This window comes from Microcaecilia unicolor, chromosome 11 (genome assembly GCF_901765095.1).
Source record: "Microcaecilia unicolor chromosome 11, aMicUni1.1, whole genome shotgun sequence".
Taxonomy (NCBI): Eukaryota; Metazoa; Chordata; class Amphibia; order Gymnophiona; family Siphonopidae; genus Microcaecilia; species Microcaecilia unicolor.
In genome coordinates, this window is record NC_044041.1 from 106875721 (window position 1) to 106902707 (window position 26987).

Consider the following 26987-nt stretch of genomic DNA (forward strand, 5'->3'; position numbering starts at 1 on the left):
ATGGCCCGTACTAAGCAGACTGCCCGTAAGTCGACTGGAGGAAAAGCTCCTCGTAAGCAGTTGGCGACCAAGGCCGCTCGTAAAAGCGCCCCGGCCACAGGCGGTGTGAAGAAGCCTCATCGCTATCGACCGGGTACTGTAGCGCTGCGGGAAATCCGCCGCTACCAAAAGTCTACTGAGTTACTTATTCGCAAGCTGCCCTTCCAACGCCTGGTGCGAGAGATCGCGCAAGATTTCAAGACCGACTTGCGCTTCCAGAGCTCGGCTGTCATGGCCCTGCAGGAGGCTAGCGAGGCTTACCTGGTGGGGCTCTTCGAGGATACCAATCTGTGCGCTATCCACGCCAAGAGAGTCACCATCATGCCCAAAGATATCCAGCTGGCCCGTCGTATTCGTGGCGAGAGGGCTTAAAAAGCATTCTACTCAAGCAACACACCCAAAAGGCTCTTTTAAGAGCCACCACATCCCTACACAAAAAGAGCTGACGAGTCAGTCTGCTCTATGGTTACTACTTAGAGATTGTAGGCAGCATCTTGTAGTCTTTCTTCCCGGCTCTCCCTCCCCCCCAATAAACCATGTTCTCCTCTACTGAATTGTGGTAATGCGGGCTCTTCCCCCCCCCCCCCCCCCAAACCGCTATTCAGGCTAATACACTTGGCCTGTTCTTGTCTGCTGAATTGCAATGTTTTGGGGGTTTTTTGCACCCAGTAAAGGCCAAAGAAGCGTACCTGCTTCTGCTGAATTAAACCAACTTGCTGGCAGCTACGCCTGTGTCTATCCTTTGGTGTACCGAAACTCCGGCTTATATAATATATAATTGTGCAGAAGCAGGCTTTTCAAGTCATTTAGCAAGAACCAAAATCATCTTACTCTTTCTTTGATCTGTGTGGTGGTGGCTCTGAAAAGAGCCTTTAGGTTTATAAGATCAAGAAAGACACACAGCTTCACTTTTTCTTAAGTGCCCCCTTTGTGGCCTTTTTGGCTTTGGGTTTCGCACCCTTTGCTGGGCTTTTCTTCACCTTCGGTTTCACTGCTTTAGTTTTAGCCGGGCTCTTAGCTACTTTCTTGGGTTTAACCGCTTTGGGCTTTTTGGGGCTCTTGGCTACTTTCTTGGTAGCGGCTGCTGACGGTTTCTTGGCTCTCTTCGGACTCTTTTTCAGTCCCGCCGATGCCGCCTTTTTCGGCTTCTTCACGGCCGGTTTCTTGCTTTTGGGAGCGCTCTTCTTCTTGCTCTCCGGCTGCTTCTTGTTCAGTTTGAAGGAGCCCGAAGCTCCGCTGCCCTTGGTCTGCAGGAGGTTACCCTTGCTCACCAGGCTCTTGACCGCCAGCTTCAAGCGACTATTGTTCTTCTCCACGTCGTAGCCAGATGCCGCCACAGCCTTCTTCAGGGCAGCCAGGGACATGCCGCTGCGCTCCTTTGAAGCTGACACGGCCTTCACGATCAGCTCGGAGACGCTGGGGCCCGATGACTTGCGAGCTTTTGCCGCTCGAGCCAGCTTCTTCACCTTTTTCTTGGCCGCGCCTGGAGCTGCAGCCGCTGGAGCCATTTCTGCCATTCTCCCTTTCTCAGTCGTAATAACCCTAAAAACAACAACAAATAAAAAGGAATCTGACTAGGACGGAGAAAAACACAAATTCAAAGCTCCGCGTTTCTCCTTCACTTGCTAGTGGACCGCCGCCAGCCAGCTGATGCTCTTATTTATAGTTTCAGCCGCCCTCTGATTGGCTGCCCACTCAATGCCTGCTTGCTACAGACGCCTAGGCTACGGTTCTTCTAGCCCTGTGTTTCTTCAGCACCCGAAATTATGTTTTTATAACAAAATGACTTTCATTTACACAAACATTCTCATTCGGATCTCAAAAGAAGAGTTTACAGTGTGGAGAAACCGTGGTTTGTGATCTAGATATGGGCTAGTAAAGTTGAAAAGAGCACACTAACTACTTCCTTCAGTCTTCTTCAGCACCCAAAGCCATAAAACAAACATTTTGATTTATTAAAAATAAAGCGATCTCTGGCTCTGCATTTATATAAACTCTCTGGAACAATTTTTTAAAAGGTGTAAAACGACACTGTTCCTCATCGGCTCTTCCCTGGGAAAATTCTCATTAAAAAAAACCGATCTAACTGAAGAGAACTAGCACATACTATTCTGCACTATCCTGGTATTGAACCTATTAAAAGTTTGTTGTCTTAATAATCAAAACCCCAGTTTAGGTGCTCAAGTGTTGCCTGGGGTGTATTCATAGAAAATAATGTACAAAACATCAAACAAGGAAAGAAAACAATCTCCACAAGAAAAAAACAATGTATCAAATCCTTTCAGACCATAAAAAGGAAATAAGAGTAACAAATTGATAAGGAGATTATATATGTAACTTTCTAAATAACACCAAAAGGCTTTAGCGAGAATTACATCCCGTCCTACTACCATAATCGCTTGAGTCCTCATCAGATCTCTTGTTGTGATCTTCTTTAGGTCCATTAAGTTTCTTTTTACACCACAAGGCCTTAGTGAGAATTAACTCTCCTGTTGTGATTGTTTGTGCTTTTCGTGCTGCCTCCAGAGTCTCTAATCACGGCTAGGCACTACTCTCACAAATGCAATCCCCTCGACCAATACCTTAAAAGAACCAGACAACTGGTAGCACTATTTTAGACTGTAACCAAGACAAAAAGAGACCAAGGAAGCGCTTCCTGGGGTTAACACAGGTTTATTTAATTATCCAGAGATTAGGATACAAAAATAAGAAAATATTCAAGTATAGTCTAGTATAGAAAAGAGGAGAAAAAACATGAAAGGAGAATGGAAATGATCAGGTCAGGCTCTCCATCCCCTGGCATGGGGCAGAGTGCACTAGACACTGACCAACTTCTTATCTGGCAAAGACATAATATATAGAACTTTCTTTCCCTTACAGTACAAAAGAGCAAGAGAGAGGGGAGGGCTTCCCTCACCTCCACAATTGGTAGTATCCCACAGTCAGTCAGGATCTCCCATCAATAAAGAAATACATAGCATCTGTTTTGAGGAAAACATTTGGTCTGTTTGTCCATCTTTACAGCTTTTCTCACACAAGGATATATTTCTCAGAACCTATGATCTTTTATCTTTGTATTTCCCCTTATTCTAAAAGAGGAGACAAAAATTAACTACTGCAGCCTTACTTCCAAGGGGCATGGGAAAAGAATTCTGTCACCTGAATTTCCCTGAGACCGGTCACACTTAATGGATGAGATTGGGGGCAATTCAGATTTACAATTCACCTGGCTTGGCAAGAGGGGGGAGGTAAAGTGTAATTGCTATTCCAGCAAGCTCTGTTTCTCATGATTTGAAAGGAGAGAAGCCTTCATTCCTCTCTGTCCAATATGAGAAAATTAATTCTGTATATTAAATATTTGGAGGCCTTCCACCTCCTACAACAATCCTACAACATGATCTAATTTAAGTCCAGTAAGGTTCTTTATTGCTCTGACAGAAAATACATATATTTTGCAACCAGGTATAAATATCATACATTAACAAGGATATGCCAGCAAAAATGACACCCCCCTACCACCGCCACCAAGGATAGCATTTCTCATCTTAAGGCCAGGAAAGCCTTAACGGGGGATGCCAGGCATCTCCTATACCTGAAAATAATTAAACCACTGTAATTGACCAGACTTCTTTAACTTTAACAAGCATTTAATGGTATAAAACACAAAGCTGCAGCTTCTCTTCAAAGGTGGTTACAGTATCTTCTCCGAGCAATAAAACATTAATCAGGGATTAGCCAAAATACCTTGCCTGGCCGCAAGGGCAAATAAAGAAATCTGATCCCCCAGGTCTGCACTTGAGAGCATAGATATAACCAGTGCGTTTTTTCTAGCGAAAAAGGTGCTGGTACTCAAATGCCAGGCCACCTTTCAGGGGTGGGGTAATTACTGAGGGACCTACCCAGTGGTGTGCTGGTAAATTTTTAACAACAGGCTCTCTCCTCGGTCCACCTCAGCGCCCCCCCCCCCCCCGTCCACCTCTGCGCCCCCCCAAAATTGCAGAGCTGGCTATAGCGGGGGTGGGGGGCAATGCATTACTCTCTCCAGGAAAAAAAATTAAATGATCCCAGGTTCCAATCTAATTCATGTTTAATGTGGGATAAAATGCCATAAATAAGTAAATAAATATAAACTTTTAATGTTGAGAACCTGATTCTCAAAGTGAACATATTCCAAACACTATAATGAAAATAAAATGATTTTTTTTCTACCTTTGTTGCCTGGTGACTGTTTTTCTGATCATGCTGACCCAGTATCCGATTCTGCTGCTATCTGTCCTCTTAACTCCGTTTACAGGGCTTCCTTTCCATTTCTTTCTTTCCTCCTTTCTTCTTCATTTCTGGTCCTCAGCTTCTGCCTGTTTTCTTCATCCATGTGCAGTTTTTCTCCTCTCTTCCTTTTCCCTCATCTCATCTCCTTCCTCACTCTTCTCTCCCCTCCATCCATGTCCAGCATTTCTTCTCTCTCCCCTCCTCTCCCCTGCCCTGCATGCACCCATGTCCAGCAGTGACCCTCCTCTGCCCTGCCCTGCATGCACCCAGATGTCTAGCAGTGACCCTCCTCTGCCCTGCCCTGCATGCACCCAGATGTCTAGCAGTGACCCTCCTCTCCCCTGCATGCACCCATGTGCAGCAGTGACCCTCCTTTCCCCTGCCCTCCATGCACCCATGTCCAGCAGTGACCCTCCTCTCCCCTGCCCTGCATGCACCCATACCCAGCGACCCTCCTCTGCCCTGCCCTGCATGCACCCATGTCCAGCAGTGACCCTCCTCTCCCCTGTCCTGCATGCACCTATGTCCAGCGACCCCCTCCATCCACCCATGCCCAGCAGCGACTCTCTTTTCCCCCCTGCCACCCCCTCCCAAGTTCTTTTATGAAATTCTTCTTCTCCTCCATCCCGATCCGGTCCCTCACCGCGCGCCTGCTTGTTTTTTAAATTCTTCGCTTCCAGCGCCGAGTCGCCGACTGTCCTGAGTCCTCCCTTGCCGATTCGCGCTTCAAAATGGCCGCCGAGACTTCAGCCGAAGTCTCGCGAGGCCGCCTCTGGAAGTCTCAGCGGCCATTTTTAAAGCGCAAATCGGCAAGGGAGGACTCAGGACAGTCGGCGACTCGGCGCTGGAAGTGAAGAATTTAAAAAACAAGCGGGTGGTGAGGCGGATCCGAAGGGAGGGAGGAGAGCCAGAGCTGGCTCGCTATTTGCAACAACTGGCTCGTAAGCTGGAAGAAAATTTAACAACCGGCTCTTGCGAGCCGGTGCGAGCCGGCTCCAGTACACCACTGGACCCACCCCACAATAGCCAGGCCTTATGCACCAGTCACACAATCTATGACAAGGCAGAATTGATGTGTAGAGCCTGAGATCTTTCATTAAAATTTGGGGACCATGGATCAATTTTAGTAGACAATGGAACAGGTGCCGTTACTCAGAACCCCCAAGTACCCCCTCAAAAAAAGCCCTGGATCTAACACTGACCACCCCGTGAATGTTAAGGCCTACTTCAAAGGGCTTCCTTTGAAGGTGCTTCTAGCTTGGGTACCCTTTCCCCCCAAAGTTGCAACATTAGCCAGCCTTTGACTCTAGGGTGTGAAGGTGGGCAATCAGCATACCTCCGAGGAGCAGGAATGATCCAACTCTGAGGAGGCCGCCCTCTGTTCTGGTCCTACCGCGGGGCTTAAAGAAGAGTTCCTATTTTAAAAAATGCTTCCAATCAGAAGCATTTTTCTTCCCATTGCTCGTTCAGCTTCCCCTCATTCCCACCCGACACACCCTACTTTTCCTGCGGCCTGGGCAAGAAACGTCTTAAGCTGGATGCCTCCGCAGCTGCCCAGGCTGTTGTCAGAGATAAGGAACTGCTCACTGTTCCCCAATTTACCCCCATCGACTGCGGACCCTGGACCGGCCAATCGCCCTTATTCTATGCTCTTGTGTTTGTTTGGTTACATAAGGAAATATCCCAATTTTCCCCACAAATTTAAGTCTCAGAATTTTGAAAGTACAGCCTCATCACTGCTTTTACTATATTCTCTCGAAAGAAATGCCAAGAAGAACATCAATGGAATTAGACAGATTGGATCGGAGGCTCTAAATGTGTCAGCAGATTCCGTTCCTATTCGGCTTCAGTTACGCTGGGATAAATTCCTCTTTATTGATGAACCTAAGTTTTCCAGTTGGTTCTTTATCATTAGAAAACATATATCCAACCACCCCTCTAGGAGATTGATGTACCATTTAGATCTTTGCTGTGGAATTAAAGAATTTGTCCCGATTTTGGAGGCTCTTGGTGCTTTTTTTTGCTTTTTTCGACTGTGCCTTGTGCTTTGAAACCTCTCTGTGCTGTTTTGTCAGCAATTTAAGAACATCTTTGAGGTTTCGGACAGAGCAAAACTAATACTTTATTTTGGTTCTGAATGAGATTTAAATGCCTAGGGTACCTTTTTATGGACTCCTCTAATGCAGTGTCTTTGCTGTAATGAATCAATTTACTAGACACAACCTTTTTTTTTCTTAATAAACACACACAAAAAAAAAGTGTATTAGAAGAAATGAGTCAGAGCCAGAACTCTCCACCTCAAAAGAATAAAAGGAAAGAAACTGAAAATAGACAGAGCCTTAAATGTGAAAAACCACAAATGAGTTGCTCACATTCTAGCAGCAAAGGGTGGAGTCCTCAGACCTCAATTCAAAGATAGGCAGCTAACCACATGCCAAATTTTGAAGAGTGAAAATACTTGAGCTTAACTGTATGGCTTTAGCACCATGTTTTATGACCTTGGGTGGGGAGGAGATGGGGGGATACATTTATCTCCCTACTGATCTATGGTCTGTCCTGTTTGTGCTCAGTGTTGCCATATAAAAAAAAAAATTCCCACCCAAAACAGCCCAAAACCCGCACACACCCCACCCCCGCCCCTTCCGTCATCACCCCCACCGTCAGCAACCCCGCCCCTTCCGTCATCACCCCGCCCCCGCTGTCATCAGCCCCACCCCTTCCGTCATCACCCCCGCCCCCTCCGTCATCAGCCCCGACCCCACCGTCATTGCCCGGGCCATTACGTCACCTCGCCCCGCCCAATACGTCACCAAACCCCGCCTCTGTCGCCATTAGCCTCACCCCCGCCGGCCGAAAAACCGCCCAAAAGTCGCACAGAAAAAAAAAAAACAAGCCCAAAAAACCGCAACCCGCCGCGGGCAAAAGTTTCTCGAGGCGGGTTACGGAAAACCGCCCAATTGGGCGGGAAAACCGCCCATCTGGCAACCCTGTTGTGCTGGCACATTAAAGTCCCACCCAGTGTCGTAGCAAGGGCGGGGCGGTGGGGGCGGTCCGCCCCGGGTGTCATCGGGTGAGGGGGTGCTCCGCTCCCGCTACTCCACCTTAAAAATTTTTTTTTTGAAGCGCCGGAGAGTGGCAGGCATCGCCCTCGCGTCTGCCCTGCTAGTAAAGAAGATCTCGCTGACGTCGTTGTCCTTCCCACACTGAGTCCCGCCCACCCTCACGGTAATAGGAAGTTGCCTCAGAGGGGGGCGGGACTCAATGTGGGAAGGGCGACGACGTCAGCGAGATCTTCTTTACTAGCAGGGCAGACGCGAGGCGTGCTGCCTGCCACTTTCCAGCGCTTCAAAAAATTTTTTTTAAAGCAGGACAGGGTAGGAGAACGGATCTCAGGTCGGGTCGGGGGGGGGGATTCAGAGGGGAGAATGGGATTGGGGAGGGGTGGGGGCACTCAGAGGGGTGCTTAAAGGGGATTAGGGAGGGTGGGAGAGCATCAAGGAGGGGAGAAGGGGATTGAGGAGGGGTGGAGGACCTCAAAGGGGTGCTTAAAGGGGATTAGGGAGGGTGGGGGAGCTCAGAGAGGGGAGATGGGGATTGGGGAAGGGTGGGGGAGCTCAGAGGGGTGCTTAAATGGGGTTAGGGAGGGTGGGGGAGCTCAGAGAGTGGAGAAGGGGATTGGGGAAGGGTGTGGGAGCTCAGAGGGGTGCTTAAAGGGGATTAGGGAGGGTGGGAGAGCATCAAGGAGGGGAGAAGGGGATTGGGGAGGGGTGGGGGAGCTCAGATGGGTGCTCAGAGAGGGGAGAAGGGGATTGGGAGGGAGGGAGGGGAGTGCTCAGATGGGAGAAGGGGTCTGAAGCTGGAACTGGGGTCTGACAAGGGGGCAGGAGGGAAAATGGGTCCATGCCTGGGGCAGGTGGGAGAATGGGTCTGGGGCTGAAAGGGGGGGGATGCAAGGCATGTGGTGGATGAAGGGGACTGGAACTGGGGGCTGAAAAGAGGGGGCAGAGAGAGAGGGGACAGATCCTGGATGGAAAGGGGGCACGTGAGGGAGGGCAGACCCTGGACGGATGGGAGAGGGAGGGCAGACGGATTGAAGGGGCAGAGAGAAAGGGCAGATGGTGGGTGGGTGGATGGAAGGTGCAGAGATAGAGGGCAGATGTTGATGGAAGGGGGAGAGAGATGGCAGACTGGGGCAGATGGTGCATGGAAGGGGTAGAAGTGGATGGAAGGGAGAGAGGGCAGACAGTGGATGGAAGGGGCAGAGAGAGAGGGCAGACACTGGATGGCAGAGAGAGAGAGCGAAGACAGATGCTGGATAGAAGGACGACAGTGAAAAGATGAGGAAAGCAGAAACCAGAGACAACGAACTGTAAATATATATTTTTATTTTTTTGCTTTAGGATAAAGTAGTATTGTAGCTGTGTTAATAAATGTTTATAATAGAACTTGTAAATAAGGTAATCTTTTTATTGGACTAATTTTACTACATTTTACTTTCAGAGAACAAAACCCCCTTTCTCAGGTCAGGATAGGACACTAACAGTACTATACTGAATTGACCTGAGGAAGGAGGTTTTGGCCTCTGAAAGCTAAATGTATTAGTCCAATAAAATGATATTATTTGTTTTATTTCTATTTGTTAATTTGTAAAGTGGTGATTGGTATTTGTTAGTTTTTTCAAATTTACATCTGCTGTCTTTATATTTTGCACAGTACTAGAGGACATTTTCTGTTTCTGTGGTGTTGCATTGTATGCAGAGTCTGGCATCGGGGGTTCAGTTTAATTTTTGTCTAAATAGAAAGTTTATGATTACTTATTCTATAGTGGATTAGGGTGTATCTATTTGTGAAAAAGACATGGCTTTCGGTTGGCATTGTGCAGGATCGACGATCTGTACTAATCTGTCTGTTTTCGTTTTACAATAGGTGAATTGATGTTCTAGTGGTCACTGTAGTGTTTAAGATGCATTCCTTTTCCTTGTGTGACTCGTACAAATTACTGCTTATGGTATGGTAGAATTGCTCTATAGGTCCTGAGTGTTTTGTATTCTCGGTATGCCTAGTACTGGATATCAGGGGGGGGGGGTGGTGTTAAAAAATGACCGGCCCCGGGTATCAACTACCCTAGCTACGCCACTGGTCCCACCTAGGACTCATAGATAATTTGCAAATCTTCTCCTCGTCACACAGAAAGGCAGTTCACGGGAGATGCAGGGTTTACTGGACTCACCGAGGATAGTCCTTACCTCAAAAAGAATATGGAGGACCAGCAGGTAAAAGCTTTTCAGTCTGGTCGCATCAAGGACAGTCACTTTTCTCAATAGCGACCAAGGGTACCTCTGTTGAGGAATTTGTGTCTCAGGTACACAACAGAATGCTATTCTTCATATCGATTTGTTTGCCCGAGTGCACTTCTAATGGCATCATCTGAGCTGTAAGTGTGTATCACATAGCTTTTAAGATGTAGTTCAGCATTAGCCAGTACTCGAGTAGTCACCAATGCAGGTCTTTGGAGCTTTGCCTTCTGGTGACCAAGAAATGGTATTGCATAGCCTCTTTTTAGTCAGGGATTTGGCTATTACATGATTCTGGGGGTCAAACCTCCAATTATGGTCTGCTGTCTCCATAAGAGAGAATTTGTCATTAAACAAGACAAAGATCCACAGCAAATTGGTACTGGACGACCTGACAGTTCATCAGCCTGGTTCATTGAAAGCTCTTTGTCTGATGCACATCATTAGTCTACACATAAGTGGTCATTACTACTTTTTGTGGGAAGAAGAATTACGGGAAAAATAGCTAATTTATTTTCCTTTTCATGCACTTCCCAGTCTCAGCAAACCCGCAATGAGCTGTATAATTAAATGCTTTGTGATTGTCCATTTTGGAAAATTCAATGCCTTCAACCTAAATTTTCAGCATAACATGTGAGCACTCTGTTCCTGACGAAGCAGTGTCTTTAGGTGAAACTGTGATCTCCTAGAACGGACAGAATGGACAATGAATAGTGCTTGTTTCTAGTGAAAGCTAAGTGCTTTTTCTTCCTTTTCTTATGCTGAGTTGTTCAAAAGGCTTAAAAGTTTAGTCCGTGAGAACGATTTCATTTCTGCTTGTGAAGAGTTTTTGCCCAATGATAGAACCGCTGCGTGAGTTATATTTTGAATATTATATAACCGCGCACAAATCCTTTGGTATTTTACCAGTGGTTTCTATGGACTTTTCTCCACCATACCAATGAAGCACGAATGACTTTTTGCTAGAGCTATTTTTTGCTAGAGCTATTCCACATCTACACTATGAACAGCAAAATGCATAAGTTCCCAGTTTAGCGATGAAAAGGCATCAGGTGCTTTTCCCACCTCTGCATCTCCGAGCAGCCCACGATTCATATGGGACGTCACTTGTGAGCTAACACACACAGAGCTTGTGAGGTCTCTCAGGGTGCAACTTTCTCCTGCCATTGTTCTCTTATTAGGTCAGTGGGGATCCTTCAACCTTTTGCCATAAAGTATTTAACCCTTGGAGCTGGGACTAACTTACCTACATCTTACTGTAACCCCCTCATAGCTCCACCTTGACAGCAAAAGTGCTAGAGCAGGCACGGGACCCATGCCCAGTAAACGGGTCTTGCGACCCACCATAATAAAACATATCTTGTACCTCGCTTCTTGTTATGACTCGTACCTCAAGAGTCACAACCCCTATAAACTCGGGTGTCCACCCACATTGCGACAACCCTAGCCCCCCCCCCAAACACATAAACACACACACACACCCTTCCCATCAGCTCAGAAACCAGGCCCAGGACAAAAGGAGGGAGGGAGGGTGGGTAAGCCTCCTTCAAGGGGCAGGAAAGCCCTGATCTACCGAGTGAGATGAAAACCTACTGCATTCAAATAGTCTCCAAATGGCCTCTTTGAGCACACCTATCCAAAACAGTGAATTGCAGAATTGCCTTTCAAATACATGGTCGGAAGAGGGGTAGAAGGGGGCTGCTTGTTTTTGTAATCTACAGAACAATTGTCTCCACATTTCACTGTCTGTAGATTAGGGTTTTTCTTCATATTAAACGTTACCAGCACTGGACCTGCATGGTCTTGGCCTTCATAACTGCACCCCCACCAAGAGTGGGTAAGCCTCCTTCAAGGAACAGGAAGGCCCTGATCCTCAAAGTGGGCTGCTTAAATATTCTTGCCCCAAAGCCCACCCTCAAGGACAGGTGCCAATGGGGTCAAGTGTGTCCGGCGGCAATTGGCATTTGACTTAAAGAAGCCAGTCCCGTGACACCCTACCCAAGCAAAACTCAACTTCTGCACTGATCCAACGTCCATCCAGAAGCATTAGAGGAAGCCCGAGGTCTAAGGCAAGAAGCCCAGCCCTTGGTTAAATGAGACCCTTCAGGTTTGCCTTTCCGGCTGTCTAAATTAATAACCATTCTGCTAAAAATGGTAAACAAAATATCCACCGCCCTAACAAGGAAGAGGGAGTCCACAGCAGAGAGAAACCAATAAGTCACAAAAAAGCTCCACGGGACTCCAAGAACAGGACATCATCAAATCTTTATTGAAGGACCCAACATAGGCCGTGTCTCGGCATAATGCCTACGTCAGGGGTCAGCATTAGTGCCCCATTTAGAGCACTTCTGGAATTTCACCTAAAGTGTATTACTAGGGCTGACCCCTGAAGCAGGCATTACGCCGAAACATGGCCCATGTTGGGTCATTCAAGAGAGATTTGATGCTTGCCTGTTATAGAGGCCCATGGTGCTTTTTTCTGGGTTCAAAATATCCACCGGATATCTAGGTTACGGGCAGGTCGATTTGGTTTACGTAAGTATTGCCATACTGGGAAAGACCAAAGGTCCATCAAACCCAGGATCGGTGCTTTTTTCTGGGTTCAAAATATCCACCGGACATCTAAGTTATGGGCAGGTTGATTTGGTTTACGTAAGTATTGCCATACTGGGAAAGACCAAAGGTCCATCAAGCCCAGCATCCTGTTTCCAACAGTGGCCAATCCAGGTCACAAATACATGGCAAGGTCCCAAAAAAGTACAAAACATTTTTAATGCTTATCTTACAAATAGTGGATTTTCCCCAAGTCCATTTAATAATGGTCTATGGACTTTTCCTTTAGGAAGATGTCCAAACCTTTTTTAAACTCCACTAAGCTAACTGCCTTTACTCCATTCTCTGGCAACGAATTCCAGAGTTTAATTACACGTTGAGTGAAGATTATTTTCTCCGATTCGTTTTAAATTTACTACATTGTAGCTTCATCGCATGCCCCCTAGTCCTAGTATTTTTGGAAAGCGTAAACAGATGCTTCGCATCTACCAGTTCAGCTCCACTCATTATTTTATAGATCTCTATCATATTTCCCCTCAGCCGCCTTTTCTCCAAGCTGAAGAGCCCTAGTTGCTTTAGCCTTTCCTCATAGGGAAGTCGTCCCATCCCCTCTATAATTTTCGTTGCCCTTCTCTGCACCTTTTCTAATTCCACTATATCTTTTTTGAGATGCGGCGACCAGAATTGAACACAATATTAGAGGTGCGGTCACACCATGGAGCGATACAAAGGCATTATAACATCCTAATTTTTGTTTTCCATTCCTTTCCTAAAAGTACCCAGCATTCTATTTGCTTTCTTAGCCGCAGCAGCACACTGAGCAGAAGGTTTCAACGTATCATCAATGACGACACCTAGATCCCTTTCTTGGTCCGTGACTCCTAACGTGGAACCTTTCATGACGTAGGAATAATTCGGGTTCCTCTTTCCCACATGCATCACTTTGCACTTGCTCAAATTAAACGTCATCTGCCATTTAGACACCCAGTCTCGTAAGGTCCTCTTGTAATTTTTCACAATCCTTCCGCGATTTAACAACTTTGAATAACTTTGTGTCATCAGCAAATGTAATTACCTCACTAGTTACTCCCATCTCTAGGTCATTTATAAATATGTTTAAAAAACAGCGGTCCCAACACAGACTCCTGGGGAACCCCACTAGCTACCCTTCTCCACTTCTATCTATTAACCAGTTTTTAATCCACAATAGAACACTACCTCCTATCCCATGACTCACCAATGTCTTCTGGAGTCTTTCATGAGGTACTTTGTCAAACACCTTCTGAAAATCCAGATACACAATATCAACCGGCTCACCTTTATCCATATGTTTGTTCATCCCTTCAAAGAAATGTAGTAGATTGGTGAGGCAAGATTTCCCTTCACTAAATCCATGTTGACTTTGTCTCATTAATGCATGCTTTTGAATACCCTCTGCAATTTTGTTCTTAATAATATTCTCTACCATTTTGCCCAGCACCCAGGTCTATAAATTTCCCAGATCTCCTCTGGAACCTTTTTTAAAAATTGGAATTACATTAGCCACCCTCCAATCTTCGGGTACCACACTCGATTTTAAGGATAAATTACATATTACTAACAATAGCTCCTGCAAGCTCATTTTTCAGTTCTATCAGTACTCTGGGATGAATACTATCTGGTCCAGGAGATTTGCTACTCTTCAGTTTGTTGAACTGTCCCGTTACATCCTCCAGGTTTACAGAGAATTCATTACGTTTCTCCCACTCGTCAGCTTCCAATACCATTTGTGGCACCCGTATGCCACCCAAATCTTCCTCAGTGAAGACCAAAGCAAAAAACTCATTTAATCTGTTGGCTAGGCTTTGTCTTCCTTGATCGCCCCTTTTACTCTTCGGTCATCTAGCGGTCCATTTTTTTACATTTCAGTCAGGTTTCTGGGATCAAATGACATGATTTTCCAATGCATGTTTTCTCTCACTATGAGTGAGAATAGCGGCTCTTTAATATATGCAGAGCGAAAAAGCCCGCTCTGTGCAGGGATTGGTCAGAAAATCTTTCCCGGTCGAGACCTTAAAACTGCTGCCGGGAGTTTGGAGAGCGCAGAGAGGGGACCTGTCCAAAAGCTGCTGCTCTGTATTAGGAGCTTTTATTTCAAATTTTCTGTCTTCACTGGTGATCTCAGAACTCCCGGCATACCTAAATTTTTAACTCCGTGTGTTTTCAAATCATTGATTTCTTTTCTCTCGCCTATTTTGTTAGCTGTCCTTGTGGCGCCAAGGTATTATCTCATTAAAATGGAAAGCTCACTAGTCAGGTACTCATGGCTATTACCATGGAGTGCTCTCGCTATCCATCACCAGCCTCTAAGGGGAAATACCTAACTCAGAGGAACACTTAATAAATATTCCTTATTTTATTTATTTAAAGGTGAAGCTCGTGCTGAAATCTAGCTCTTTACAAGATAAAGTAGGTGGCTCTGAAAAGAGCCTTTTGGGTGTCTGGTTTCAGCCTCTGTGCACGACAGCTTTACTTGCTCTTGGCCGCCTTGTGACTCTCGGTTTTTTTAGGCAGAAGCACCGCCTGGATGTTGGGCAGCACGCCGCCCTGCGCGATGGTGACTCTCCCCAGCAGTTTGTTCAGCTCTTCGTCGTTGCGGATGGCCAGCTGCAAGTGCCTGGGGATGATGCGGGTCTTCTTGTTATCGCGCGCAGCGTTACCAGCCAGTTCGAGGATCTCGGCGGTCAGATATTCCAGCACCGCCGCCAGATAGACTGGGGCGCCGGCGCCCACACGCTCAGCGTAGTTACCTTTCCGCAGCAGCCTGTGCACGCGCCCCACGGGGAACTGCAGCCCCGCTCGGGACGAGCGAGTCTTAGCCTTAGCCCGAGCTTTACCCCCTTGCTTGCCACGTCCAGACATTTCGATCAATTTCTACAAGAAATAGCTGCTGAAGCCTCTTCCACCACAGATGGAACCGCTTTTATACTCTACCACTGTTTCTTGCACTCCTTCGCCATTGGTTAAGAAACGACCGTCCTGAAACCCGCCTGTTTCAGCTATTATCATAATGGGCAGGCAAATGGGCCAATCAAAGGGCTGCCAGGCGGTCTGATGACGTTTCATTAGTCTAGACCAAATAGGAAGGAGAGAAACTGAGCGCCAGCAATTTGCATGGGGAGCCTATAAATGGCCATCCGTACAAGCTTTTTCAGTAGTAACACTCTTCATTTTGTGGACTCCAGACAGCGATTTTGACGTCGAGCTTGTGACCATGCCGGAACCAGCCAAATCTGCTCCCGCGCCCAAAAAGGGATCGAAAAAAGCCGTGAGCAAGACCCAGAAAAAGGACGGCAAAAAGCGCAGGAGAAGCAGGAAAGAAAGCTACGCTATCTACGTGTATAAAGTGCTGAAGCAGGTTCATCCCGACACCGGCATTTCCTCCAAAGCCATGAACATCATGAATTCCTTTGTGAATGACATCTTTGAGCGCATCGCTGGAGAAGCTTCCCGCCTGGCTCATTATAATAAGCGCTCTACCATCACTTCCAGGGAAATTCAAACTGCAGTGCGTCTGCTGCTACCCGGTGAGCTGGCCAAGCACGCCGTGTCCGAGGGCACTAAGGCTGTTACCAAGTACACCAGCTCCAAGTAATGGGCTCAGCTTCCGCGCACACAACCCAAAGGCTCTTTTCAGAGCCACCTAATTTGCTCCACCTAAAGCGCTAAAATTTTGCTGCACTACTAGGGAAGGGAGGTTAAGGTTTTCTCCTTGCAAAGATATTTTTCCTACACTCCTCTCAATATAACAGCTTTTATTAAGGAGCAAACTTTCCAACTTCTTGCTACATGAGTAGGGCTGGCTGGCCCAACAATAACACTACTCCTTTACCTTATTTCGGAAGCGGAAAGGAGATTTTCACTTTCCAAACATATCTTTCCCATACCCAACTCTCTCAATATTCTATTAAAGAGCAAAAATCTTTCCCACAAACACACTCAATAGAACTGGCTACACATGAAATCGTAACTACTGTGTTCTACAATTCAACAAACATACAGACAAAACGAAAAAAGCTGACATGACAGCTCTGTTACTGAAAGTGTGGGTGGCTCTTAAAAGAGCCTTTGGGTTGGTTGGATAGATTCAAGGGTCAGGTCCTTTAGCCTCCGAAACAGTGGCGTAGCCAGACTGCCAATTTTGGGTGGGCCTGAACCCAAAGTGGGTGGGCACAAAATTTTCTCTGTACCCCCCCCCCCCCCCCCCCAGCAAAATGTAGTCACACTCAGATGCATTTGTCACACAGGGTAAAGTGCTGCTTTTCAGTGCATCCGATTTCAGACAATTTACTAATCCTTTTCAGTGAGCTTTCAGAGGCCAAAACCTCCTGCCTCAGGTCAGTATAATGCTGTTACGGTATCCTCTCCTGACCTAAGGAAGGAAGTATTGGTCTCTGAAACTTTATTAACACCATATTACTTTATCCTAAATTAAAAATAAAATTATTTTCTTTACCTTTGTTGTATTGTGTCTCTAGATTCTGCTTTCTTTCGTTTAACTCTTCTGCCAGGGTTTCCTGGCCATTTCTCATTTTTCTCTCCTTTTTCTTTGCTTTCTTCAATATTTTTCTGCCTCTCTCTGTGTCCAGGTTTAATTCATTCTTACTATCCATTCTTTAATTTCCTTCATCTACTTATGGCTTTTCATCTTTTTCTCACCCTTGTTCTCCCCATGCCCCTTCCTCTTATTCTCCAATCTTTCACTACTCCCCCTTTCCATGCAGCAGCTCTCCTCTTTCTCTCCCCATCCTTCCAGTGTCTCCCCTCTCTCTCCCCATCCTCCAATAGTCTCCCCTCTTTCTTTCTGCATCCTTCCATCCAGTGTCACCTCTTTCTCCCTACCCTTCCATCCAGTGTCTTCCCTCTTTCTCTCCCCATCCTTCTACCCATCTACCCTCTCTCCTGATCCTTCCATCTAATGTATCGCTCCCTCCTTCTAACCAGTGTCTATCTCTCTACCCTTTTCTGTTCAGTGTCCCTTCTCTCTCCACATCCTTCCAGTCTCTCCCCTTTCTCTCTGCATCCTTCCATCCAGTGTCTCTCTCCCCACCCATCTGTTTTCCCTCTTTCTCTGCCATCCTTCCATCTTCTTCCATCTCTGTACCTCTATCTTCCTCCATGTTTAGTATCTCCTTTTCTCTGTGTCCCTATATTACTCTGTCCATCTTCTCCCCTCTCTTTGTCCCCAGTGCCAATATATTTCTACCCTCTCTGACCCTACCCCATCCAGCTTCTCTCCTTCTCTCTCCCTCCTCTTTCCAGTATCTGGTTTGGTTGCTTGATTTCCTGCCTCCCTCCCTCAAGCTGTAGGTTTAATATTCCCTTTTCCTTCATCTCCTTGGTCTGGTATCTCTGTTTCCCTTCCTTCCCTCCTTGTGCTGTACCAGCAGTTCTCTCCCTTCCCTCCAGTTCTCCTCCCATGTCCAGCAGCTCTCTCCCTTCCATCCAGATCCCCTCCTCTTCTTCCTCCCACATCTAACAGCTCTCTCCCTTCCACCCAGATCCCCTCCTCCTCTTCCTTCAGCAGCTCTCTCCCTTCCATCGTCCCCTCCTTCTCTTCCTCCCATGTCCAGCAGCTCTCTCCCTTCCCTCCAGTCCCTTCCTCCTCTTCCTAGCTTGTCCAGCAGCTTTCCAGCCCCTTCCTCCTCTCCCTCCCATGTCCAGCAGCTCTCTCCCTTCCATTCAGTCCCCTCCTCCCCTTCCTTCAGCAGCTCTCTCCCTTCCATCGTCCCCTCCTCCTCTTCCTCCCATGTCCAGGAGCTCTCCCCCTTTCCACCAGTCCCTTCTTCCTCTTCCTAGCTTGTCCAGCAGCTCTCCAGCCCCTTCCTCCTCTCCCTCCCATGTCCAGCAGCTCTCTCCCTTCCATTCAGTCCCCTCCTCCCCTTCCTTCAGCAGCTCTCTCCCTTCCATCGTCCCCTCCTTCTCTTCCTCCCATGTCCAGCAGCTCTCGCCCTTCCCTCCAGTCCCTTCCTCCTCTTCCTCCCTTGTCCAGCAGCTCTCCAACCCCTTCCTCCTCTCCCTCCCATGTCTAGCAGCTCTCTCCCTTCCCTCCCTCTTCCAGAAGCTCTCCAGCCCCTTCCTCCCACCTCCAGCAGCTCTCTTCCTTCCCAGTTCCCTCTAATCCCCTTCCTCCTACAAGTCTGACTGTCTCTGGCAAAAGTATCCCTTCCCCCCCAACCAACAAACCACAAATCCAGCACTTGCCCTCCAGGCCCACCCATCCAAATCCTTCATCGCTGTCGCTGCCTTTTCTCCCGCGGCTTCCGGGAGGCAGCGATCAGCGTTACCTGTAGTGCCTGCCCTGAAATTATGCTTGTCTCCCCAGGCTTCGCCCCGCTCGTTTCTTCGCTCGTCGGCAGCGCTGCTATTCAAACAGGCAGCTCCGCTCCTCTCTGCCGCGTCCATCCGGCCCTCTGATGCACTTCCTGTTTAGTAGGGCCGGATGGACGCGGCAGAGAGGAGCGGAGCTGCCTGTTTGAATAGCAGCGCAGCAGACGAGCGAAGAAACGAGCGGGGCGAAGCCTGGGGAGAAAAAAAGCATAATTTCAGGGCAGGCACTACAGGTAACGCTGATCGCTGCCTCCCGGAAGCCGCGGGAGAAAAGGCAGCGACAGCGATGAAGGATTTGGATGGGTGGGCCTGGAGGGCAAGAGGGTGGGCCTGGGCCCGTCCAGGCCCACCCGTGGCTACGTCCCTGCTCCGAAACCATACAGGGTACGGCCCTGGCGCTTCAGGGCATACACCACATCCATAGCTGTTACTGTCTTTCGCTTGGCGTGCTCAGTATAGGTGACGGCGTCTCTGATAACATTCTCCAAGAAAACCTTCAGCACCCCGTGAGTCTCTTTGTAGATGAGGCCGGAAATACGCTTGACTCCGCCTCGGCGAGCCAGGCGCCGAATAGCGGGCTTTGTGATCCCCTGGATGTTATCGCGTAACACCTTCCTATGCCGCTTAGTGCCCCCTTTCCCTAAACCATTCCCACCTTTACCACGACCAGACATTTTTAACTTATAAAGTGAAAAGCCCTGCACGCAGCAGAATGACAAAGGGCAGCCTTCCAACTGCCACTAATATAGAAGGTGGACGGACCTTATGGAGAACTGTATTCTGAAAAAAAGGCGGGACTGCTGAATCCCCCCCTTCCACCACAATTTGTGCCTCAGACTCGGTGTTCATTTTTCAACTTCTTTAAGGTTTCATGTGACCAGGAAGAGAAATGAGCTTAACTGATCCTATGCGCTCCCTATATTCTATGTGTACATACCGTACACATAAAATGTTGCTCTATTCGAAGCCTCATGAAGGATATTTACATGGAATATGAGGACGAGTATGGACATATAAAGTACCATCTAACCTGCCCTTGGCTCAGTCTCCGTTCATTCCATACTAAAACTTTATTTGTTGTTCTCTACTTGTTTTCCCATTGCTGCTTTAAACTGATTTATTTTTCCAGTATTCTCAAATGTGGTATTAGCAGACTATTATCTTCTTTCAGGAAAAATGTGGAACAAAAATATGTAATACCAATCATATCAAATTTTCTTCACAAAGGACACTCCAGAGAGCAGGGAGGCCACGATTTAAATGCCAAGACGAATAGGACTCTGCAACTGGGGGTGCAGCAATCCAAGAAAGCATCTCTCTAATGCATCGTCCGGATTTAGAGCACAACCAGAATTGTGTGCAGTAAACCACAGGCCTTAATGCTCACCTACTGTAAGTCCCTTTGGTCTATTTTACAATCCCTGGTAGTCTAAGGGTGTTGTTGGGGCAGGGGTAATCCCTATTTACTCCTGCCCTTTCTGACTCTGCACTCAAAATGTTTATTGGAGCTGGAAAATCGCTCCTGCCCTGACTATCCCACCTGAGATTCTAAGGTAGTCCTGGGTGGGTGGGGCTATTCTTTGTATTCTTGTGGGGTGGTGGGGTTGTACTCAGTGGCGTACCTAGGGTAGTTGACACCCGGGGCTGGTCATTTTTTAACACCCCCCCCCCCCCCCCAAATCCAGTACTAGGCATGCCGAGAATACAAAACACTCAGGACCTATAGAGCAATTCTACCATACCATAAGCAGTCATTTCTATGAGTCACACAAGGAAAAGGAAAGCATCTTAAACACTACAGTGAGCACTAGAACATCAATTCACCTATTGTAAAACGAAACCAGACAGAATAGTACAGATCGTAGATCCTGCACAGTCAATGCCAACTGAAAGCCATGTCTTTTTCACAAACACAGATACACCCTAATCCACTATAGAATAAGTAATCATAAACTTTCTATTTAGACAAAAATTAAACTGAACCCCCAATGCCAGACTCTGCATACAATGCAACACCACAGAAACAGAAACTGTCCCCTAGTACTGTGCAAAATATAAAGACAGCAGATGTAAATTTGAAAAAACTAACAAGTACCAATCACCACTTTACAAATTAACAAATAGAAATAAAAATATAGAAAGTAAAATAATACCATTTTATTGGACTAATACATTTAGCTTTCAGAGGCCAAAACCTCCATCCTCGGGTCAGTACAGTATAGTGCTGTTACAGTATCCTATCCTGACCTGAGGAAGGGGGTTTTGTTCTCCGAAAGTTAGTCAAAATGTATTAAAATTAGTCCAATAAAAAGATTACCTTATTTACATGTTCTATTATAAACATTTAACACATCTACAATACTTTATCCTAAAGCAAAAAAAATAAAAAAATATATTTTATTTACAGTTTGTTGTCTCTGGTTTCTGCTTTCCTCATCTTCTTTTCACCGTCTTCCTTCCATCCAGCATCTGTCTTCACTCTCTCTCTCTCTCTCTCTCTCTGCCATCCAGTGTCTGCCCTCTCTGCCGTCCCTTCCATCCACTGCCTGCCCTTTTTCTCTGCCCCTTCAATCCACCATTTGCCCTCCCTCTCCCATCCATCCAGGGTCTGCCCTCCCTCTCGCTCCCCCTTCCATCTAGGATCTGTCCCCTCTCTCTGCCCCTTTTTTCAGCCCCCATCTCCCCTCTGAACACCCCCACCCCAGTCCCCTTCTCCCCTCCCCTTCTCCTGTCTGAGACCCCCACCCCAGTCCCCTTCTCTCCTCTGAACACCCCCACCCCAGTCCCCTTCTCCCCTCCCCTTCCCATCTCCCCTCTGAGATCCCCGCCCCAGTCCCCTTCTCCCCTCCCCTGTCTGAGATCCCCACCCCAGTCCCCTTCTCCCCTCCTCTTTTCCCCTCTGAACACCCCCACCCCAGTCCCCTTCTCCCCTCTGAGATCCCCACCCCAGTCCCTTTCCAATTTGATTGGAAGGCACGAGTCGACGTCAAGACGTCAAGACGAGGGGGAGAAGGAAGGAGATTTGATGGGTTTTTTTTACAAGCAGGGCACGAGGCGCTGCCTGCGACGCTGCTTCGCCGGTTTTTATAATGTGCGGCGCCGCGGGAGCGGAGCACCCCCCCCCACCCACTGGCACCCGGGGCGGACCGCCCCCACCGCCCCCCCCCCTTGGTACGCCACTGGTTGTACTTATTTTGAACTAATGCATGTTTAATCTTGCACAATAGCTTATTGTTAAATTCAGTGCTCCAAATCAATGCTTTGATACAAAATTGTAGCAGGAATTTCAGGGCTCCATTCTCAAAACCAGACTAGTGATTCCAGGGCAGAAATGTGACGAAGCCCTGTTCATTCCTATGGTCTTCGTGGTATTTAACATGCCGGAATCACTATCATGGCTTTGTAAAAGGGGTCGTAAATTTGGCATTAAGTTATGAAATCAGCTGTGACTTGGATTGTGAAGCAAAGTCGGCTTAACAAAAAAATCCAGACCGCCCAAAATACAGCAGACAGATTGATATTCAGCAAAACACGCTTCGACGGTGCCAAACTTCTTTGAGAAAAACCGCACTGGCTCCCAATCAAAGAACGGATCATCTTCAATATTTGCACTCTGGTCCACAAAATCATATATGGTGTAGTTCCAGGATACATGATAGACCTCATAGATCAACCAACAAGAAAGAGTCAGTTATGCTAGATCATACCTAAACCTACACTACCCAAATTGCAAAGGCTTGAAATAAAAAACAACTTACGCATCCGGCTTCTCCTACATAAGTGCACAACTATGGAATGGCCTCCCAAAAGCTGTGAAAACAATCCATGACCACCTTAACTTCCGGAAATCACTAAAGACCATCTTATTCCAAAAGGCATACCCTACTGACCCAACGTAAGTGCCTGAATCCAGCAACACAACGAAACCAAATCCCGTAACGAACACTATATAACTCTTCTTCTCTACGATTCTCCTAACGTATCTGTAACACATGAACCTCTTCGATAATAACATCACTTTGTATCTGTTTTTCATTACTACTACTACTAATTAACATTTCTAAAGCGCTACTAGGGTTACGCAGCGCTGTACAATTAACATAGAGAGATGGACCCTGCTCAAGGAGCTTACAATCTAAGAGACAAGTGAACGGACAGTCCGATAGGGGCAGTCAAATTGGGGCAGTCTGGATTTAGTGAATGGTAAGAGTTAGGTGCCGAATGCAGCATTGAAGAGGTGGGTTTTAAGCAAAGACTTGAAGATGGGCAGGGAGGGGGCTTGGTGTAAGGGCTCTGGAAGGTTGTTCCAAGCATAGGGTGAGGCGAGGCAGAATGAGCGGAGCCTGGAGTTGGCGGTGTTAGAGAAGGGTACAGAGAGGGGGGATTTGTCCTGTGAACGGAGGTTACGGGCGGGAACATAGGGGGAGATGAGGGAGGAGAGGTAGTGAGGGGCAGTAGACTGAATGCATTTGTAGGTAAGAAGGAGAAGCTTGAATTGAATGCAGTATCTGATTGGAAGCCAGTGAAGTGACTTGAGGAGAGGGGTGATATGAGTAAATCGGTTTTGGTGGAATATGAGACGTGCTGCAGAGTTCTGAACAGATTGAAGGGGGGATAGATGGCTAAGTGGGAGGCCAGTGAGGAGTAAGTTGCAGTAGTCAAGGCCAGAGGTAATGAGAGCATGGACGAGAGTTCGGGTGGTGTGTTCAGAGAGGAAAGGGCGAATTTTGCTGATGTTAAAGAGGAAGAAGCGGCAGGTCTTGGCAGTCTGCTGGATATGCGCAGAGGAGAGGGAGGAGTCAAAGATGACTCCGAGGTTGCGGGCAGATGAGATGGGGACCAACGCCTCAAGGTACTATGTAAGCCACATTGAGCCTGCAAATAGGTGGGAAAATATGGGGTACAAATGTAACAAATAAATAAAAATAAAAGAACTCTGGTTTTTAGTTTCAGTTTTCTTTAGCTCTGGTTGTGATTCCATGTGTCCCTATGAAAGGAGAGTTTAATTTGACTTCCATTTCATTTCAATATATTCCCATCTTTATAATACCAGGCTTCCCAAGGTACATTACAACAACAGTTAAGATGAACCCATCAGTAAACAGGGTATCCTCAATGACATTTCGCCATCTGTATTGTATAGAACAGTAGAAAAATGAGCACAAAACACAGAGTTTATAACTGCTATTTCTTCCAGCTACAATAATATCTTAAGCGGTGGTGATATAAATATCATGAAATAAAAAAATTAAATATCTACATATAGGAAGCCCCTTATTTCTAGTAATCTTTTGCTATTGTTTCGGGGAAGCGAAAATGGTGGCAATCTCCACCTACTGGCTCATACCTACCGTCTCATCTAACATCCTTGACTTGCTATCCAGCAAAGTCCCTTTCTGTGAATTTTGCTTGCAGAGTCTTCCCTATCTGTTTTAGAGCTGAGCTGATCCCCCCAAAAAACGGGTATCAGGGGAAGACAAGGCAGGCTTGGCTTCTACTGGTCCAAAAGCTAGTTTTTGCCAAAAGCTGAATGGAGCCAGTGCAAATAAAGTAGGGTGCATGCCAAGTATACTTTCTAAAAACACGGTTTCTATGCACAACTTTTGCACATTTTAACAACCAATTCCCTCTTCTAACACTGTTGTAGAGAATAAGATAGTTGTCAAGACTTCATTTTTCCTTTTTATGTCCGCCCCCCGACCTAAAATGAGAAAAATCCCTTCGGTAAGCATATTTAACAGCAGCATCCCAAGACATTTGAACATTTCTTGGTCCCTGGGATTCAGGTTTGCGGCTGGCAGTGGTAACTGAGAAGAGTTTCTTTCCGATCACTGCAGAAGGCGGGAATTTCAAACCTCGAGTTCGGTCTACTCATTCGTTTACAAGATTTCAAAATGGTTAACAATTTAGGAGGGTGGAGAATATTAAACAAAAACGACCCCCCCCCCCCCCCCAAAAAAAAAAACCACACTAAGTAAGACACCCTTTTATCAGGTTCACTAAAAACAAAATGGATTGAATGGTGAACCCAAACCACGGTTTCTGAGTCTTGTTCTACGAAGAGGCTGCCATTTCCTAACAAGAGAAAGAGATGCACCTCTAAGCAAAGCACCAATCACGCCAAAGGGCGGGCTTTTCATACCTTCATAAACGGTTCTCGGAGCCTATCAGCAGCCATGTAGCAACCTATAAAAGAGCAGAACGGCGCAGCGCGATCTCTAGTCTTATATATACAGTCAGTGCCTGGTATCTTTTTGAAAGCAGAAGAGAGTTAAGAAGAGCTTGTGTCCAACATGGCCCGTACTAAGCAGACTGCCCGTAAGTCTACTGGAGGAAAAGCTCCTCGTAAGCAGTTGGCAACCAAGGCTGCTCGCAAAAGCGCCCCAGCCACAGGCGGTGTGAAGAAGCCTCATCGCTATCGACCGGGTACTGTAGCGCTGCGGGAAATCCGCCGCTACCAAAAGTCTACTGAGTTGCTTATTCGCAAGCTGCCCTTCCAACGCCTGGTGCGAGAGATCGCGCAAGATTTCAAGACCGACTTGCGCTTCCAGAGCTCGGCTGTCATGGCCCTGCAGGAGGCTAGCGAGGCTTACCTGGTGGGGCTTTTCGAGGATACCAATCTGTGCGCTATCCACGCCAAGAGAGTCACCATCATGCCCAAAGATATCCAGCTGGCCCGTCGTATTCGTGGTGAGAGGGCTTAAAAAGCGTTCTACTCCAGCTACACACAAGCAAAAGGCTCTTTTTAGAGCCACTACATCCCTACACAAAAAGAGCTGACGAGTCAGTCTGCTCTATGGTTAGTACTTAGGGACTGTAAGCAACATCTTGCAGTCTTTCTTCCCGGCTCTCCCTTCCCCCCCACCTCCCAATAAACTAGTATTGAACAATGTTCTCTACTGAATTGTGGTAATGCGGGCTCTTCCCCCTCCCCCAAACTGCTATTCAGGCTGATGCAGTATTGAAACACTGTTCTTAAAGAAGCGTACCTGCTGCTGAATTAAACCAACAAGGCAGCTACGCCTGCGCCCTTTGCAGGCTTTTCAAGTCATTAAATAAGAAGCAAACTCATACTCTTTCTCTGATCTGTGTGGTGATGGCTCTGAAAAGAGCCTTTGGGTTTATAAGAGAATCAAGCAAGGCACACAGCTTCACTTTTTCTTAGATGCCCCCTTTGCGGCCTTTTTGGCTTTGGCAGCCTTTGCTGGGCTTTTCTTCACCTTCGCTTTCAAGGGTTTAGCTTTTTTAGCCGGGCTCTTAGCCACTTTCTTGGGTTTAACCGCTTTGGGCTTTTTGGGACTCTTGGCTACTTTCTTGGTAGCGGCTGCTGACGGTTTCTTGGGTCTCTTCGGACTCTTTTTTACTCCCACCGATGCCGCCTTTTTCGGCTTCTTCACGGCCGGTTTCTTGCTTTTGGGAGCGCTCTTCTTGCTCTCCGGCTGCTTCTTGTTCAGTTTGAAGGAGCCCGAAGCTCCGCTGCCCTTGGTCTGCAGGAGGTTACCCTTGCTCACCAGGCTCTTGACCGCCAGCTTCAAGCGACTATTGTTCTTCTCCACGTCGTAGCCCGACGCCGCCAGAGCCTTCTTCAGGGCAGCCAGGGACATGCCGCTGCGCTCCTTTGAAGCTGACACGGCCTTCACGATCAGCTCGGAGACGCTGGGGCCCGATGACTTGCGCGCTCCCGCCGGCTTCTTCACCTTTTTCTTGGCCGCACCTGCAGCCGGAGGAGATGCAGCGGCTGCCGCTGGAGCGGTTTCTTCTGCCATTTTTCCTTTCTAAGAACAAAATAAAGGAGTCGTACTAGAGTTGATTAAAAGCAAATTACTAAACTCCGCTCCGTGCTGTATCTTTACTTGCCGCCTTGAAATTGAGAACCGCCCCGCTCTTCCTCTTATTTATAGTATCAGCCGCCCTCTGATTGGCTGCCCACTCAATGCCTGCTTGCTACAGACATCTGGTCTACGGCTCTTCTAACCCTGTGTTTCTTCAGCACCCGAAATTATGTTTTTATAACGAAATTACTTTCATTTACACAAACATTCTCATTCGGATCTCAAAAGAAGAGTTTACAGTGTGGAGAAACCGTGGTTTGTGGTAAAGATGTGGGCTAATAAAGTTGAAAAGAGCACACTAACTGCTTCCTTCAGTCTTCTTCAGCACCCAAAGCCATAAAACAAACATTTTGATTTGTGAAAATTAAAGCGATCTCTGGCTCTACATTTATTTAAACTCTCTGGAACAATTTTTAAAAAGGTGTAAAACGACACTGTTCCTCACCGGCTCTTCCCTGGGAAAATTCTCATTAAAAAAAACCCGATCTAACTGAAGAGAACTAGCACATACTATTCTGCACTATCCTGGTATTGAACCTATTAAAAGTTTGTTGTCTTAATAATCAAAACCCTAGTTTAGGTGCTCAAGTGTTGCCTGGGCTGTATTCATAGAAAATAATGTACAAAACAT

General features: G+C 47.0%; 5 protein-coding genes across 5 annotated transcripts; 2 read left to right on the forward strand and 3 right to left on the reverse strand.

Moving 5' to 3' along the window:
* Window positions 1–25228, forward strand: LOC115480961. The gene is made up of 3 exons (XM_030219945.1): window positions 1–409; window positions 15380–15721; window positions 24801–25228. The coding sequence occupies exons 1-3, from the start codon at window positions 1–3 to the stop codon at window positions 25226–25228; spliced, it is 1179 nt and encodes a 392-aa protein (XP_030075805.1).
* Window positions 945–1556, reverse strand: LOC115481143 (histone H1-like). The gene has a single exon (XM_030220186.1). It carries the CDS (start codon window positions 1554–1556, stop codon window positions 945–947), a length of 612 nt encoding a protein of 203 aa, XP_030076046.1.
* On the reverse strand, window positions 14664–15069 carry LOC115481145 (histone H2A type 1-E-like). The gene has a single exon (XM_030220189.1). The coding sequence runs from the start codon at window positions 15054–15056 to the stop codon at window positions 14664–14666; it is 393 nt and encodes a 130-aa protein (XP_030076049.1). The 5' UTR covers window positions 15057–15069.
* On the forward strand, window positions 15394–15873 carry LOC115481147 (histone H2B 1.1). Its single transcript, XM_030220191.1, has one exon. It carries the CDS (start codon window positions 15409–15411, stop codon window positions 15787–15789), a length of 381 nt encoding a protein of 126 aa, XP_030076051.1. The 5' UTR covers window positions 15394–15408; the 3' UTR covers window positions 15790–15873.
* Window positions 25229–25675: 447 nt separating the features above from the next.
* LOC115481142 (histone H1-like) lies at window positions 25676–26340 on the reverse strand. The gene has a single exon (XM_030220185.1). The coding sequence runs from the start codon at window positions 26288–26290 to the stop codon at window positions 25676–25678; it is 615 nt and encodes a 204-aa protein (XP_030076045.1). The 5' UTR covers window positions 26291–26340.
* Window positions 26341–26987: the final 647 nt, after the last annotated feature.